This window comes from Natrix helvetica (assembly GCF_964273705.1).
Source record: "Natrix helvetica genome assembly, chromosome: 1".
NCBI lineage: Eukaryota > Metazoa > Chordata > Lepidosauria > Squamata > Natricidae > Natrix > Natrix helvetica.
This window is the reverse complement of record NC_138548.1, coordinates 128,495,403-128,513,225: the sequence shown is the minus strand read 5'-3', so window position 1 is coordinate 128,513,225 and position 17,823 is coordinate 128,495,403. Positions and strand designations below refer to the sequence as shown.

At 42.2% G+C, this 17,823-nt stretch overlaps 1 protein-coding gene across 10 annotated transcripts in view; it reads right to left on the bottom strand.

Annotated features, from left to right (window-relative positions):
• The window catches only part of TNS1 (tensin 1), a 401,394-nt gene that overhangs the window by 47,884 nt on the left and 335,687 nt on the right, over positions 1-17,823 (bottom strand). For 9 of the 10 annotated variants that reach the window (XM_081935971.1, XM_081935975.1, XM_081935974.1 and 6 more), the window contains one exon: positions 7,322-7,363. The exons of the other annotated variant lie outside the window; for it this stretch is intronic. In XM_081935971.1, coding sequence (XP_081792097.1) covers positions 7,322-7,363 — 42 coding nt within the window. The remainder of the gene's footprint in view (positions 1-7,321; positions 7,364-17,823) is intronic. 10 annotated transcript variants of the gene reach the window in all.

Genomic DNA, 17,823 nt, shown 5'->3' with positions numbered 1-17,823 from the left:
AGAGAAATTCACCTCATCCCCTTTCTTAAATTTGCAGGGATACATTTTGCAGAAACTGCATTGAAACCCGCTCAGCTTCCAGCTAAAGAAAAGTGTTGAGCACCTGGGCCTCATTCCAGTTTACCTATTTCTTCCTGTTTACAAAAACAGTAGCCGATTGCCCTCTTCATGCAACCTGTCTCTTACATGTGTTTAGATTTGTGTTTGTTTTGCTCTTAATAAGGCAGCCAGGAAGATAAAGCAGTGGGTGAGATCCTCAAAATGTTATCAAACACAGTTGTGGGAGTTTCGATCTACATTTGATCCCTTGACAGGTCTGGATCTTTCCTTAATTTATACCAGCCATACCACCTTCTCAAGATCAACAGATTAACAGAGTTGGAAGGGATCTTATAGATCATCTAGTCCAACCCCCTGCTCAAACAGGAGACCCTACACCTTTTCTGACAAATGGCAGTCCAATTTCTTCTTGAAAGTCTCAAGTGATGAAGCTCCAACAACTTCCAAAGGCAAGCTGTTCCATTGGTTGATTGTTCTCATTGTCAGAAAGTTCCTCCTTATTTCTAGGTTGAATCTCTCCTTGGTTAGTTTCCATCCATTATTCCTTGTCTGGCCTTCATGTGCTTTGGAAAATAGCTTGACACCCTGCTTTCTTTTTGGCAGCCCCTCAAATATTGGAACACTGCTATCATGTCTCCTCTGGTCCTTCTCTTCACTAGACTAGCAAAGAGAAAGCAGTGGGGGGAAATAGATAAACCAGATTTTTGGGGAGCCCTAATATAAAATTAAGCAGAGGAGATTCAAACAGTCAAACTGTATCAGCCAGAAGAAAGGGGGGAAATCTATCCATCTAGAGACAAAGAAAACTCCATCAGCACCACATGTAACAATCATTAAGAAAGGCACCGGCAGAGTTGTTTCTTTAAAAGAAGACAGATCATTTTCTACATTTGCCAGGCTTCAAATCTTTTAAACATCCCTCAAAGCCATTTTCCTTTAAAGCCTTACCTTCAATGGCCAAATTTAAACATAGTCACATTTCAGTGAACTAATAAATGCAAAACACACACTGTTTTCCCTCCTTTTCTGAAGCCTTATGGCTGGGGCAGCACATAATCAAAATACCATTATGCAGCTGCAAGAGGTTTAATAAAGAGTGGGTTTGGATCTGTTTCCACCTACCTCTGAACTGTGCCTTTCTTGAATTATATTTCAAAGACGAATGCATTCTACCTTTAGGAATAATGCCTTTTTCGGTTACAATTCATATATAAACTATAAAAGAGTTGTATTCAGGTAGTCCTGGACTTACAACAGTTCATTTAGTGACAGAAGTTACAATGGCATTAAAAAAAAGTGACTTGTAACCGTTTTTGACACAACCGTTGCTGCAGCATCTCCGTGGTCAGGTGATCAAAATTCAGATGCTTGGCAACTGACTCTTACTTATGACAGTTGCAGTGCCCTGAGATCATGTGATCTCCTTTTGGAACCTTCTGACAAGCGAATGCAACGGGGAAGCCAGATTCACTTAACAAATGTCTTAAGTGAATCATTGCAGTTGTTAACAACTGCAGTGATTCACTTAACAACTGTGGCAAGAGCGGTTGCAAAATGGGGCAAAGATCACTTAACAAACATCTCGCTTAGCAGCAGAAATTTTGCAGTCAGTTGTGGTCGTACATTGAGGACTACTTGTAAATGGAAGCTGATTTCCCCAGTTAACCCAACTACAAACCCCAATTCCCCTCCATTTCCTACATATTTGCAGCCTACTTGGCAAAAACCTGAGGGTCAATTTATGGTTAATCCTAAACCAAAAGAGCACTAAATCACTGCAAAAAACTAGTTAGAGACTTTGAGGGAAGCCTAAGCATGTTCTTGAGGAAGAGAGGGAAGATTAAGCTATCAAATAGAGAAAGTGTGTGAGTGTGTGTGTGTGTGTGTGTGTGTGTGTGTGTGTGTGTATTGGAAGCAGCAAGGCCTGAGCAAGAGATAATGGCCATTATAACCAGAGCAAAGAATCAGAATGAAGCTGCTCATGTGTGAAGGAAAACCCTGAGATGATGCCAGTGTCCTTCAAGGTGACCCATTCCACTTTCCTCCCACCTCAAGAAAATGGTCATTGCTGGGGCTGGTGGTCTTGCTGCTGCAGGCCTACTTCAAATATCTCTTGCACCAGAGTCCAATCCTCTCCTCCTGCTCCAACTTCATTTTCCCCCTTGCTCTTCTGTGCTTTGTTTCCTCCTTCCTTTAAAGTGTGTAGGCAGTGGGGACGGGGAGGGAGGATAAGGAAGAACAGAGCCAGTGTTTCAGAGCCAAGAATGACAATGCCTTGGCTTACAGCAACCAAGCTTGCCGGAATGATTGAAGACCAGCTGAAAAAGATGGGCCCATTTAGTGAATTGTACTTTTGGCATTCTCTCCCTTCTGCATTATATTTGCTAGCAAAATTACAAGCTTAGTGTTACATGTCCTTAGGGTAAGGCCATAAAGTACCTTAACCTTTAACTAAGCTCTCCGGTGGTAGAGAAACAATGGGGGCCTCCAGCAAGTCAAACAAAGCACACTCTAAGAAAACCTGTCCATCATAATTAAACTTAGAGTCACCTTATAGGGCAATTGGGCAGCATATAAATTTAATAGGCAGGCAGACAGACAGACAGACAGACAGACAGACAAACAGGCACACAGACGATAGATAGATAGATAGATAGATAGATAGATAGATAGATAGATAGATGATAGATAGATAGATAGATAGATAGATAGATAGATGATAGATAGATAGATAGATAGATAGATAGATAGATAGATAGATGGATAGATACATAGATAGATAGATGATGATGATGATAGATAGATAGATAGATAGATAGATAGATAGATAGATAGATAGATAGATAGATAGATAGATAGATAGATGATAGATAGATAGATAGATAGATAGATGACAATAGGTAGATAGTTTAAAATTCATATCTTGGAAGCAACTTCAAGCTGTACCATAAAAGACTCCAGGAGAACCTACTTATTGTGGCCAATCAAGCATGATGGAGGGTGCTACACATATTAATTGAAGTGCCCTCTGTGTTATCATTTTGTAAAACAAAGAATACAGCACATGAAATAGCGGTGGCAGCATGGATTGTTGAACTTTTTTATTTCTTCCTCTCTCCCATTGCTTCAAGGACTTTGCATAGCTCTGATTCCAGAGACAGAGTAAATACAGTGAGAAATGGCAAAAACAACCAAAAAAAAAAGTTTCCATGTAATTGTATCCAAGTGTGATAAAATCATATGTATATTTTATGTTATTCTCATTTAGGTAGAAAGGAAAGTCCAACCTAATGATGTAAGGGGTTTTCTAAGAACGTCAGAGCAGCTTCAGTAGATGAGACCACAGGTCCATTAAATCTAGTGTTTTACTTCCAACAATAACCAGACAGATACTCCAGAGAAACTAACATGGCTAGACATGAAAATAGCTAATTGGTATTCAAAAGGGCAACAGGGAAACTTCTATTTTGCAGTCCTAGCTAATAACTAGGACTGCAAAATAGGACTGAATAATTATATTTTATATTTTTTTGATTCTTCATAGATCTCAAAAATATTTTGAAATGCTTTTTGTATAAAAACGTCTTCTGTCATTCATTCCAGCAGAGATGCCAAGACCACCTCCTTCATTCTTAAAAATAATCTGCATTTTTTGGGGGGGGGTTACAGAAGAGAACAGAAGTCTAATTCACAAACCCACACTTGTTCACATAGGAGACATTCCTTCTGTAATATGCTTTTTTGTCTGGTTTCATATCAGTGACTGAACCTAGATTTATGAAGGTACAATTCCAACTAAACAAAGGACATTACAGAACGCAGAAGAACTGGTGTATAAGTGCAAAAAAGAAAATATGAGATCTGGTGCAATCACTGAAATGGCAGGGAATCGAAAAAGCACTTAATTGTCAAGTTGTAAAATGTGTAACACTCATTGAAGTGGCATCATGAACTAAAGAGAGGTTCAGTTTTTTAAAAGACAATTTTAAAAGGAGAGATAAATGGAAGTTTGAACACCTATTCTCTAGTAAAGGGGGAACCATTAGCCTTTTGTCCTCCTCAAAAAAAAAAGGTCAAGCGTTACAGTAAAAAAACAAATTTGCAAAAGCAAATCAGGGAAAATGCAAGCAGTATAAATGGCTGTTGGTCTCATATAACTCACTTTCCTCCTGCTCATGATAATTTCATAATAAGTACCATATCTAAAAGCAGCTGAAGACAAGACTAAAGTTCAAATATCATTCAGCCAGTGGTGAAATTCAAAAATTTTCCCTACTGGTTCTGTGGGCATGGCTTGGTGGTCATGTGACTGGGCGGGCATGGCTTGGTGGTCATGTGACCGGGCGGGCATGGCTTGGTGGTCATGTGACCGGGTGGGCAACAAGCAGGAGCCTCACAGAGTCACAGAGACTTCAAAAACAAACTATCACACTTTACACAAAAATAACACAAAAACTACCCAACTGACTCACACACAATACAAAAGCAGCTGGACTTCACATACAAAAAAAGGTTCCCACGATAGGTTTTAAAAACATTTTTTTACTACTGGTTCGGGCAACCAGTAGCACTTTTACTACCGATTTGGATGAACCGGCCCAAACCTGTAGGATTTCATCCTCGCATTCAACCCTAAAACACATTGTATGAGCTTGAGCCAGTCACTCTCTCTAAGGGAGAGGAGGATATATTCTTTGAAGGAAATGCAAGTGTATAAGTATAATTAACACCATTGAGTCCCTCACCTGTGTCCTGCCTTTAAAAATAAACATTTCTCTGAGGTGGTTTTTGCAAAACAGAACAGTAATAAAAATGCATTAAAAATAAACAGTGTCAAATAGCATATGAGAAATAGTAAAATCAACCATAATAATCTTTACAGGAAGAAGAGTTTTCTAAAATGAGAGCATAAAAAGCAAGGTGGAATCCCAGAATAACAGTGCCCTCAAAGAGATTAGTTTTCCTGATTAATTTTCCTCCACCGAATCAAACTGCAAAGAAAAGCTAATGTTGTTTTTAATAATAAATATTGACAATGTTTCTTGTTTTTAGATTGACATTAAACATATCACTACATTTTATAGGAAAGACGGTATTTAATGAATTATCTTCATGCTTTGTCTCATGTATGAGCAGCAAGGAAGGTTTTTAAACCATGATTTCTTTTTAACAGGCCACAATGACTTGGTTCACATATAATATTGCACTAAAACATAATTGGGGGCGGGGGGGGGGGGTTGAGAATCCACGCATTTCAATAAACAAATAATAGACATCATTGGCTTAGTGTAATGATGAACCAAGCCAGGATGTGATGTAATTAAGTAATCTATCTACGGAGTAATAAAGAAGAAGAGAGATAAAATGGCACTAAGCTCTCAGATTACTGTGAGTTTCCCATGACCATTGGAAGCTAATGCAGAATTACCAGATGTTGCTTCACATCTGCTTGAAGAGCAGGCTGAGCCCCATATTACTCAGAAAACTGTTACTGGACACTTATGTGCACCAGGTCCTGGTTTTCTCCTTTAGACATGTGGTTTCTTGAAAATAGGAAACTTTAGTTTGCAAGCAGCGAACTTTGTAGCAGAAACAACTAGATTTTGTACAGGTTTCTAGCCCTGAACAATCTGGGTACCCCCATTGATGGGGCTTGCCTGGTTCACCCTGCTTCCCAGTTTGTTGAACCTTAATATGATGGCTGAGTCAAAAGTGAGTACCGTATTTTTCAGGGTATAAGACGCATCTTTCCCCCCCTCTATAAGAGCGTGGAAATGTTGGTGCGTCTTATACATCGAATACAGCCATTTTTGCCCCCCCAAAGCCCCAACCCCGCATCCCATTTTTTGTGAAAAACGGGCTGTTTTTCACAAAAACAGAGGTTTTGCCTTCCCCCAGCCCGCAGAAGCACTCTGCAGGCTTCAGCAGGGCTGGGAGAAGGTAAGAATGCCCCTGTTTTTGCAAAAAAACACCAGCCCATTTTCAACGCGTTTTTCACAAAAATGTGGGCATTTTTTGCTTTCCCCAGCCCTGCTGAAGCCTGCAGAGTGCTCCTGGGGGCCAGGGAGGACAAAACCTTTTTCTTCTTACTTACCTCTTCAAAATCTTGGTGTGTCTTATACACCAGTGCGTCTTATAGTCTGAAAATATGTTAATTGCAAAAAAAAAATCTTCTTTCATAGCAGATAAAGTGTGTTGGCTTCCCTCCATAATGCACAGTGATGCAAGCAGTGTAATTCTTTTATGATGTTTACAAAGGGGCAGGGGGAATTGCATGAAACTGAAACTGAAACTGTGTCAGGTCTTCCAATACCGACGGCATGTGACATTTCAGTGTTCATCTGCTAGCCAGAAATGGAAGGTTAGCTCTTGCATCTTTACTAGCACTTGCAAGGAAACAAATCGTAACCATTCCCATGTTGTCCTTGTCTAAATCAGGGGTCTCCAAACTTGGCAATTTTAAGACTTGTGGACTTCCGCTCCCAGAATTCCTCAGCCAGCAAGTCTTAAAAGTTCCAAGTTTGGAGATTCCTGGTCTAAACAGTAAAAACATCCCATAAACTCTCTTTCTTTTCAATGATTAAATGTGTACTTTCACTTTAAAGGGAAAAGAATATTTTAATTTACAATATTTATGAAAGAACCCTTACAGTACGGCACCAAATGTGTAGCTTGATCTGCCTTCAGCAGTCATTTGAGCAGTTAAGAGATTAGCAAGACTGGACTCATGCTGGGGAGAAATATGGCCAGTGTAAGAGCAGCCAACTATTCATTCACTCCCTGTAGGAGCCCCTCCCACACCCCAGGAATACTAATGCCTCTCAGTAGAAGAGATAATACCATTTAGAGAAATCTTTGGGAAAAACATTCATTAGTGCTGAAGGTTTTTCCTATGCATGAATGGTTTCCATCATTCTAACAATATTCTATAAAGCTTTTGTGCCAGGGGTCCCAAAGTGCGAAATAAATCATGCAGGCAGTGGTGCCCATTTCAGTTTTCCTTCCACTCCTTTAAAACTTGGGGGAAAGGGGAGTGAGGTTTGTACGTATACATCTTCATTCCTCAGTGAGGCCAGAAGCCAAAGTGACAGGCTATCAGGCATAATACGGCATGCTTTTGCATTAATTCTGGAGCTGTCTGTCAGACAAGCAATGAGTTGCATGAGATCGCCCTCCGGAAGCAAAGAGTGGAGTAGCGAAAAAGCCACTTTCCAAATCAACTAAAGCATTGTGAAATTTTGCAGGAGTGAAAATTCCAAACCTGTAGGGACAGAGCTGGTTGGATTCAGAAGGGCCAAGTATCCTGTAATTGGTACAAATTAAACAGATTAAACAATAGCATCTTCTGTTCAAATGGTAGCCCTTCTTACCGTAACACAAAGATTGACACAACTCAACATGGATTTTTGAACCAGTCCTACCTAACCATGATGCAAAACTAACCACAAACATTTATATACCAAGAGGGTCTTTTTTAAAAAAAAAACGGTGAAACATAACAACAAAATGTTCAGGACGCCGCACTGCTGAAAAGGAGCTTCCAGTAAAAGGTCATTCTTCTCTGTAGAACTTCAAGCTGGTTGTCCCATGCATGTATGTAACAATATGTAACAGGACACTAGGAAGCAACTGCACTTTTGAAATCCATTGACAGCCTCCGTTTCCCCCAGAGTGGCCCTCGTGAACCAAAACCTCTAGAATATACACACCCACATGCTCACCCCCCCCTCCGTTTGCCATGCAGTACTGGAAGCCTCCGTCCTGGTTCCATTCAGTGCTGCCAGGCTCCGTGGAAAGATCTGCAGTAAAATGTCACAGCAGTGGTGCAGAACACACAGAGGCCCTCAAATAACTTTGGCATCTGGCCAAGCTGTTATTGAAAGTGAATATTCCATTCCTGAACCTTTGCCTCTTTCCACAACAATCCCATGCAAACGTCACCACCACCACCCTTCATCAGTTCCATGCACACTTCAACATGTATGGAAATATTGACCCAGTGCCAATCACAAAGCAGGGGTGTGAGTGGTCGCCCTGAAGAAGACAAGCTCTCTCCAGCCAGACCTTGTGTGAGCGATTTCTAGCTACATACCACGGATGAGCATCACAAAGAGCAAATGGATATCTCAATGAGCTCACTAGACACACTGTCATAGAGGAAAGGAAAGGGAGGGGGGAGGAGGAGGAGGAGGAGGAGGGGAGAACACAATGATAGAAACAAAAATGTTGGAATTCATAAGGCTGTTTTAGAGTCCAGACCTGGTCAGCACATTGATTTGAGAAAGATAAATATGGGAATTGTTTTATTCATGGTAGTCTACAGAGTCTGCTTACCAGATTTCCTAGTCCCTTTATTATTATTATTATTATTATTATTATTATTATTATTATTATTATTATTATTATTATTATTATTATTATTATTATTAGTCTTTGGACAAAGATGAGGATGGTAACGAAATATGGTCAATTGGATCAAGGAATGTCTTTTGTCCCACAATAACACAACAGAATAGTGGTATTATTCTGAGAAGGCTGGCCTTCTAATTTATGGGCAGTTGTTTGTTTTTTTTTAAAAAGTTATAGAAAACGGTTTGTGAATAGCCAAAGTTGCCATTTTGTGAATGCGCCTATTATATGCTTTCCAAATGTACTTACATGGCGGGGGGGGCTAATTTGTGGTGTGAAGTCATCCCTTACACTGAAAAAGCAGAAGATACATTTCTCAGCCCTTACTTTCTAAAAAGTGATGGGATAAATAAATGAATGATGCCATGTTGAAAAAGACTCTAAATTAGCCATATCTTTCCAACCCCCACAGTATGGGAAAAAGCTGCACTTCCCCAATTTCAAGTTCATGCCAGAGCGAAGGAGCCCGGTGCCATGCGAGGAGGATCTATAGCAGGAAAGCCCAGGGAGAAAGACGGAAAAGCAGCAACAGAACAAACCAGAAAAGGAGAAGGATCGCTGTCGGTGAAGAGGAGGATGGGGGCTTTTCATGCTGTTCCGGAGGTCCCGGAGTTTGGCGTTGTATTCTGACAAGGTAAGATGAAGGTAGGGCAGATAGGAGTAGAGAAGCAGAAGGTCAACCAAGGAAGAAACAAAATCCATCATGGAGAGTGTGTGGGACAAAGAGGACACACAGAGAGAGAACAAGATTACAACAAAGGAGGGGGGAAAAGGAAAAAGAACATAAGAGAAAATATTAGTTGAAGTCTTACCCCAAGACTTTAAGATATTGTGATGTGGCATGAGAGCAGGTCATAATACATGACCTGAGGAGCGCTCTTCAATTATTAATTGTTCCATTGTACCTTCGATAGAGAGGGTAACCTCAGGAATGAAAATTTGGAGGTAATCACAAACACCATTCAGACTGCTAACTTTCTTTGGACTCAAAGCATATTCAGGACACAGTCTTTATCAACCTGGGATTGAAAACCGGCATTTCAAAATCAGAAAATGAAGGAAGATACATGGTGTTTCAAAGGTCCAGCCATGTCCACTTCTCAGGGGTGCTGCTCATCTCTGTTTCTTAGCCAAGGGAGTCAGCATTGTTCAAAGACATTTCCATGGTCACGGGGCCAGCATGACTATTCACCGAGGAGCATGGAACACTATTACCTTCCCATCAAACTGGTACCTATTTATCTACTCACATTTGCATGCTTTCGAACGGATAGATTGGAAGGAGCTGGGACAAGTCACAGGAACTCACCCCATTGTGAGAACCCGGGCGGTCAACTTTTCCAGCTGACAAACTCAGCATCCTTAACTGCTGTGCAGTTGTGGCTTCTTTATCTGTATTCCTCTCAAATATAAACAGAGTGGAAAAGAAGACCTCCGCTGAGTAATGGTATAGACCAGGGGTCAGCAATCCATGGCTCTGAAGCCGCATGTGGCTTTTTCATCCCTCTGCTGCGGCTCCCTGTCACTCAAAATATGCATCAGAACCGCCAATGTATGACACCCACCAGCATACGATTTATTGAGCTTTTCGACCCTCAGTATGCCAACCATGGATCAATCTACATATACTAGTTCTGTGGTCGCTCAGGAAATAGTCAGGCACGGGAAGGGTTTTGTGGCTCCTGGTGTTTTCTTTTCTGTGGGAAACGGGTCCAAATGGCTCTTTGAGTGTTTAAGGTTTAGGTTTAGGTTTATTGGACTTATATGCCGCCCTTCTCCCAAAGGACTCAGGGCGGCGTACAACATAAAAACATATATTACAAAAGTTAAAAGAAAGATTAAATATAATATCCAAAAAACCCAAAAGAAATTTACAATAAGATTTAGAAATTAAATTAAAATTAACAATTAAAATTAATAATTTATTTTATTCAGGCCAGGCTGGCTTGCTGAAAAAGCCAACTTTTTAGGGAGGTCAGGAATTATGCGAAGCTCCGGGGGCAGCTCATTCCAAAGGGAAGGCGCTCCCACAGAGAAGGCTCTCCCCCTGGGAGTCGCCAGCCGACACTGCCTGGCCGACGGCACCCTGAGGAGGCTAACTCTGTGGGATCGCACTGGAGGGTGGGAGGCCACCGGTGGCAGTAGGTGGTCTCGCAAGTACCCTGGGCCTAAGCCATGGGGCGCTTTAAAGATCATAATTAACACCTTGAATCGCACCCGGAAAACAACCGGCAACCAGTGCAGGCCGCCTAAAAGGGGTGTAACATGGGTACCCCAATGATAACCTGCGCAGCCGCATTCTGGACCAGTTGAAGCCTACGGGTGCTCTTCAAGGGCAGCCCCATGTAGAGAGTGTTGCAGTAGTCCAGGCGAGAAAGGACGAGGGCGTGAGTGACTGTGCACAGGGCATCCTGATCCAGGAAGGGGGGCAACTGGACTACCAGGTGAACCTGGTAAAAGGCCCCCCTGGTCATGGCCGTCAGGTGTTCTTCTAAACTAAGCCGCGTATCCAGGAGGAGTCCCAGATTGCAGGCCTTCTCTGAGGGAGCTAAAATTTCTCCCCTATCATCAAAGATGGTACAAGATGCACAAATTGGGATGACGGAAACCACAGCCACTCAGTCTTGGTTGGATTGAGCTTGAGCCTATTCATCCCCATCCAGATCCGTACAGCCTCCAGGCATCGGAACATCACGTCGAGGGCATTGTTTGGGTGGTTTGGGGTAGAGATGAAAAGTTGGGTATCATCAGCGTATTGATGATACTGTACCCCCAAACCATGGATGATCTCGCCCAGCGGTTCCATGTCTATGTTGAACAGGAGGGGTGAGAGAACCAACCCCTGGGGCACCCCACAAGTGAGGCGCCTCAAGATCAATCTCTGCCCTCCAGTCAACAAGAACTATGATCGATCCAACAGGTAGGAGGAGAACGGTGCCCCCCACTCCCAACCACCGAGTCATCACAGTAGGATACCATGGTTGATGGTATTGAAAGCCACCGAGAGATCTAATAAGACCAGGACAGAGGAACAACCCCTGTCTCGGGCCCGCCAGAGATCATCGACCAACGCGATCAATGCTGTCTCCGTGCTGTACCTGGGCCTGAAACCTGAGTGAAATGGATCCAGATAGGCAGCTTCGGCCAGGTACTGGGGAAGCTGACGTGCTATCACACTCTCAACAACCTTCACTACAAAGCAAAGGTTGGAGGCTGGACGATAGTTGGCTAAAGAGGCTGGGTCCAGGGAAGGCTTCTTAAGGAGGGGCCTCACCACCGCCTCCTTCAAGTTGGGGAGAAAGAACCCCTCTCTCAATGAAGCGTTGGGAATCGCCTGGAGCCAGCCTCGTGTCACCTCCCAGGAAGCCGAAACTAACCAAAAAGGACATGGGTCCAGCACACAAGTGGCAGCACTGAGTCTCCCCATAATCCTGTCCATGCCCTCGGGATTCACAGGGTCAAACTCATCCCATATAGTTTCCACAAGATTCATCCCCATCGACTCGCCTGAATCCACACAGTCAGAGTCCAAGCCTATCCAAATCTGAGCGATTTTATCCTGCAGATACTGAACAAATTCCTCAGCCCTACCCTGCAAGGGGTCTTCCCCAGTTCCTTGATTAAGTAAGGAGCAGGTCACCCTAAACAGGGCGGCTGGGCAGTTATCTGCGGACACGATAAGAGCGGGAAAATGTTGCCGTTTTGATGCTTTTATCGCCACTAAATAGGATTTAATATGAATTCTTAATAGTGTTGGGTCGGACCAGCTTGCTCTGCAATACTCTCTAGGTGTCTTTTCTGGTGTTTCATCTCCTGGAGCTCCTCGGTAAACCAGGGAGCTACCTGGGATCGGCACTGGGTCAGAGGCTGCAAAGGCATAACATGGTCCAAGGCCCCAGTGGCCGCCCTATCCCAGGCTTCCACTAGGGCTTCGGTCGAACTGTGAGCAAGGGATTCAGGAAAAGTCCCAAGCTCCATCAGGAACCTTTCAGGGTCCATCAGGTGCCTGGGGCGGAACCATCTAACCTAAGGTTGCAGACTCCTGGTATAGACCATGGGTGTCAAACTTGCGATGTCACATTGTCGTCATGTGACGTATCGCGACTCTTTTCCCCCTTTACTAAACCGGGGGTGGGCTTAGCCAGTGCGTTATGCATTCAGCCCGTGGGCTGAGAGTTTGACAACCCTGGTACAGACTGAGCCCAGAGGAAGAAATAAATGAAATTAAAAACAAAGCAGCAATAATACTAGGAGTAAAAGGCCCTGTGGCTATCTCATCTAAAGAGCTGGCAGTATGACAAGATAGGGATGAAATGCAAAAGCAGCCATGATGTAAATGTGGCTCTATACCTACTCATACTGTAAGAAAGGGAGTATGTGTAATACAGAGATACCTGTACCACATTCAGCAAATGTAGTTGCACTTCCTCCTGACCAAAGGATCAGCCTATCTCACCTTCCTGATCTTCCTCTCCATCACTAGCACTTAACATTTCAATGATTCCGTTAAAATATTTTGCCATTGCAGCCATGTGCTCCTTCTTTTAACATTCATCTAAGTATCCATTTGTTACTGAATAGTTTAAACAGAATACATCTACAGGTAGTTCTAAACTTACAACAGTTCATTTAGTGACCGTTCAAAGTTAAGATAGCTCTGAAAAAAAGTGAGTTATGACCATTTTCGCACCATGGCAGCATCCCCAGGGTCACATGATCAAAATTCAGATGCTTGGTAAGTGGTTCACATTTATGACCATCGCAGTGTCCCAGGGTCACGTGGTCACCTTTTGTGACTTTCCAACAAACTAAGTCAATGGGGAATCCGGATTCACTTAACAACCGTGTTACCAATTTAATAAACGAAATGATTGACTTAACAATAGGGGCAAGAAAAGTCATAAAATGGGGCAAACTCACTTAACAAATATTTCATTTAGCAGCATACATTTTGGGCTCAATAGTGGTCATAACTTGGGGACTAGCACAAGCCTGATACAATCCTTACATACTGTCTTTATCAAGTACTTTTTGCATGACTGTCAGTTCTGACAGTGTGCGTTATTTAACTAAGAGTGAATATGGAAAAAATTAAGGTGGCAGCTTAATTATAATTCTATTATCATTCCATACTTTTGAAGAAAACTTTAGACTCATATTTGGAAAGTACCAAAAAATATCAGTAGGAATAACTGAGATTGTCTTCATACAGGTAGTTCTTGACTACAACCAATGGAGAACTCAGAATTTTGACTGCAAATCATTGCAATTGTAATTGCAATTGTAATGATTTGCAATCAAAATTCTTTACAATTACCGGACTCAATTTTATAACCATTTTACAATGGTCATAAAGTAAATCATCATGGTCATTAAGCAATCATATAGTGGTTAAGCAAACCGTGTCATCCTTAAACAAATCCAGCATATCCAATGGACGGGGAAAGTGGGTTTCACTGGAAATTGGCAAAAAGAAATGTCACAAATTGTGGCTATCTCACAATGGGACACCGCTCCTGGTCTTAAATGCAAGCCAGTTGCCAAATACCTGAAATGAGATCACATGACTGCAAAGGTGTACATACAGCAGTGATAACTTCCAGGACAAGTTATCTTTTTAAAAAAAAAGCCTGTTTGTAACTTCAAATGGTCTTCAAGCAACTGGCCTAAGTCAATTCATAGGTAAAGGTAAAAGTTCCCCTCGCACATATGTGCTGGTCATTCCCGGCTCTAGAGGGCAGTGCTCATCTCCATTTCAAAGCCGAAGGGCCAGCGCTGTCCGAAGACATCTCCGTGGTCATGTGGCCGACTAAATGCTGAGGGCGCACAGAACATTGCTACCTTCCCACCAAAGGTGGTTCCTATTTTTCTACTTGCATTTTTACATGCTTTCGAACTGCTAGGTTGGCAGAAGCTGGGGCAAGTAGCAGGAAGTCACTTCGTTACGCGACACTAGGGATTTGAACTGCTGAACTGCCGACCTTCTGAACTGTCGACAAGCTCAATGTCTTAGCCACTGAGCCCCTTGAGTCCATTCATATATCAAGTATAAAAAAGTTAATATTAAAAGCATTTCTCTCTATCTCTGATTCAGTGTTTCCATCCAGGCCACAATCCTATACCTAAAAGTTCCCTTTTGGTGGAACTTACTGCAGGACAGACATATATAAGACTATGGCACATTTGTTATTTGGTAAAGATAAAATTATGTTTATGCTATTAATATGATTTATTTTAATAATAACACTTCAAAACATATCTAATATCCTACACCCAGATAGCAAATCTGGACTCAAGGTAGGTTTTAATCAATCCTAAGCATCAGGGAATTTGCAAGTTTCTTCAATATGCAGTTCCACCCCCACTGCAAAAGGCTCTCATAGGAGAGGCAAGTGTATAATACAAACTAAATTGTATAAATAACTCCATTGATTCAGAGGAGGTTAAATATAGTCCCAACTATCCCAGTCCTTTGGGGTGGGGATCTACATTACTTTGCTTCCCTCTCATGTTGTGTGGATAGCTTAGTGGGGAATTGGTTCTTTCTTGTTTTAGAAACTGAGATGATGTCCTAGACAGTAAAAACAACTCCTCTGTAGAGACTCCTCTATAGTTTCCATCTGCCTGAAGCAATTGGGAGTTGCAAAAAAAGAGGGGTGGTGGAAAGTGTTATAAGTAAGACTTTCCCCCTTACGTTTTTCTGCACTGACACACCACAAATTGTTTCCACTTCTGAAAATAAGAAAGAGGGCAGGGAAGCAAGAGCCTCCCAGGATCTTCTAAAATGGTTGGAATGGCTAAAGCAATGTTTCTCAAACTCAGCAACTTTAAGAAGGGTTGGAAGGGGATTTCTGGGAACTGAAGCCCCACACTTCTTAAAGTTACCAAGTTTTGAATAGAATAACTTTATTGTCACTGTGAATGTACGCTAATCGGCATACATTAAAATGAAATTTTGTTGCATCCAGCTCTCAAAGGGTCACACAGCTCTCCAAGACATTGGAGGATCCAGAGGAGATGACAGAGTGGTTAGTTCTAGCAAACTCAACCCAACAGTAGTAAAATGGATTATGAAGCACGGTTCAAGCAAATCGTGCTAATTGTTCCAGGGCTTCCATTTAGATCCTGAGTTCTCTTGGGATGGGTAGGATTTTCAGGGATGCTAAAAAGGATGCTCAGTACTTCCTGGGAGCAAATCCTCCTAGAGACATTTTGCTGTAACCACTGCAGGGGGTATTCCCCTGCCCCTGAATAGGAAACTGGAGTTCTCATGACAGCAAGAACCAGGCAGGAGGGTGATCTGTGAAATTCCACACATACTTGCCTTGGAACAAACAGGCAATTTATAGCAAGTCACTGTAAATAACATGCTGGCCCTTGCTCTTTCAGCTTGTTCTGGACATTTCCTTCTCATCATTCTCTAGCATCTGACGGTTGTTTGCTTCCAACTTTTCATTTTGACACCCCCCCCCCCCAAATTCTTCATTTTTCCAATCATATATTTGTGCTCTTGCACAAATGTGATTTGCAATTAAAAATAAAAAGTCAACATGAAATTTCACATGCACTTTGTGTGCATTTTTAAAAAATATACATGCTTTTCCATATCCCATGTACTTTCCGTCTCCCCAGCAATCTGACATAGTAAGTGACTTTGTGCATACTTTTCCTAATGGGTACATTTTAGGGTGCTCTTTTACTTAACAAATGTGTTTTCATGGTTCCTTTCTTGAATGGTCAAAACTACATCTCTAGGTCCAGAATCCTGTATTTGGCACGTTCGTGCATCTGTTCACACACATTGGACAAGTTCGCAACATTCAGAACTGAATTCATTTCTCTTGCAACTTTATTAAAATGTAGATTTCGAGCGTGTTCTAAAAAGTATTCTTTTGCAAAACACTAATGCACTGTTCTGAAGACAATGAAGAATCAGTGGATTATGGGCATTACTGCCAACTGAGGCAAAGGAGCACTATTTACTGCTATGTTTTGGGTGAACGAAAACAATTCCTTTTATCTGAGTTCAGCCTGTGTAACATCACTGAACACTCAAAGGAAACACAGGGAACATATTTCTATCACATATAAATTATGTGCATCTGTACACATTCCAAGATAGCACAGTGGATCAGCCTTGAACCTGGTTTTTTCTCCCCATCTTATTGTTTTCTTTATTCTCTAAACCATTTTCTCTTTGCTAAATATTTTAATGCCCATGGCCCAGAAGCAGAGCAGCAGTTCTGACTGGTACTGATGGCTGGATTAGATCCAGGACATTTCTGAGTGGTTCTACAATTAAATACTGTTTCATCTAATTGCCATCTCTGAGACTGCTGAGGCTGACCCTGCATACTGAGTGCAATGATCACAATATTTCGCCACTACACATTGTAGTTTAAAGAGAATTCCAGAGCTTTTAATCCCAAAGACGGTTTTGGAAAGTGCATCCTCTGTAATTTCTGCTTGGGCAAAGCCTGTTTAATATGCAACCTTGTTTGAAATGATGAAGGCACCTACTGAAGGAACTGTTGTTTCAAAATAACCATCTCGATTAAAAGGAAAACTTACCTGAATACATTTTTAAAACCTTCATGGCGTCCAAGGCAGAACATACTTAGTTCTTGTCATGTGCTGCATGGAATGAAATCTAGGTTCTGTTGCGTAAATAAAAACTCTAAGTCTGTCTTATGATGGCAAGCTTTTTGTCATCAGGATTTGGATAAACATGTTTTTTAAGGTGCTCACATATATGCTTGAAGAGAGATGTTTAAAAAGCATATGAAGAACTAGTATGGAGGTTTTCAAGAAAAGATTAGACAACAATTTGTCTGAAATGGTGTAGAGTTTCCTGCTTGAGTTTCCTCCAAGGTCCCTTCCAACTCTGTTGTTCTGTTAAAATTATCACTGGAGCGGAGGAACAGGCTGTTGAGTTTGCCATTAGTGATGGGGTAGGAACAGGGGTGGGCTTCAAAAATTTCAGCAACGGATTCTCTGCCCGGTTGCTGGGTGGGCATGTCATGGTGGGTGTGGCCTAGTCAGCCTCCTACACCATGGCCGGTCTGTGTGTGTGTTTTCGCCTTCCCCAGGCTCTGGAGGCTTGCCTCGAGCCTCTGGGAGGGCGAAAACTGCCTCCTCCGGGCTCCGGAGGCCTTCTGGGAGGCCCATTTTTCCACTCACCGAGCCTCCGTGTGAGTCCTGCACTTACCTTGCATCCAAAACGGGCCCGCATGGAGACTCCTGGGAAGGGAGGAATGGGTGGGTTGGCCAGCCGGGGGGGGGGGGATTTGGAGTTCTCCAAACTGGCCATAATATTAGCTACAGGTTCTCCCGAACCCGGACAAACTGATAGCA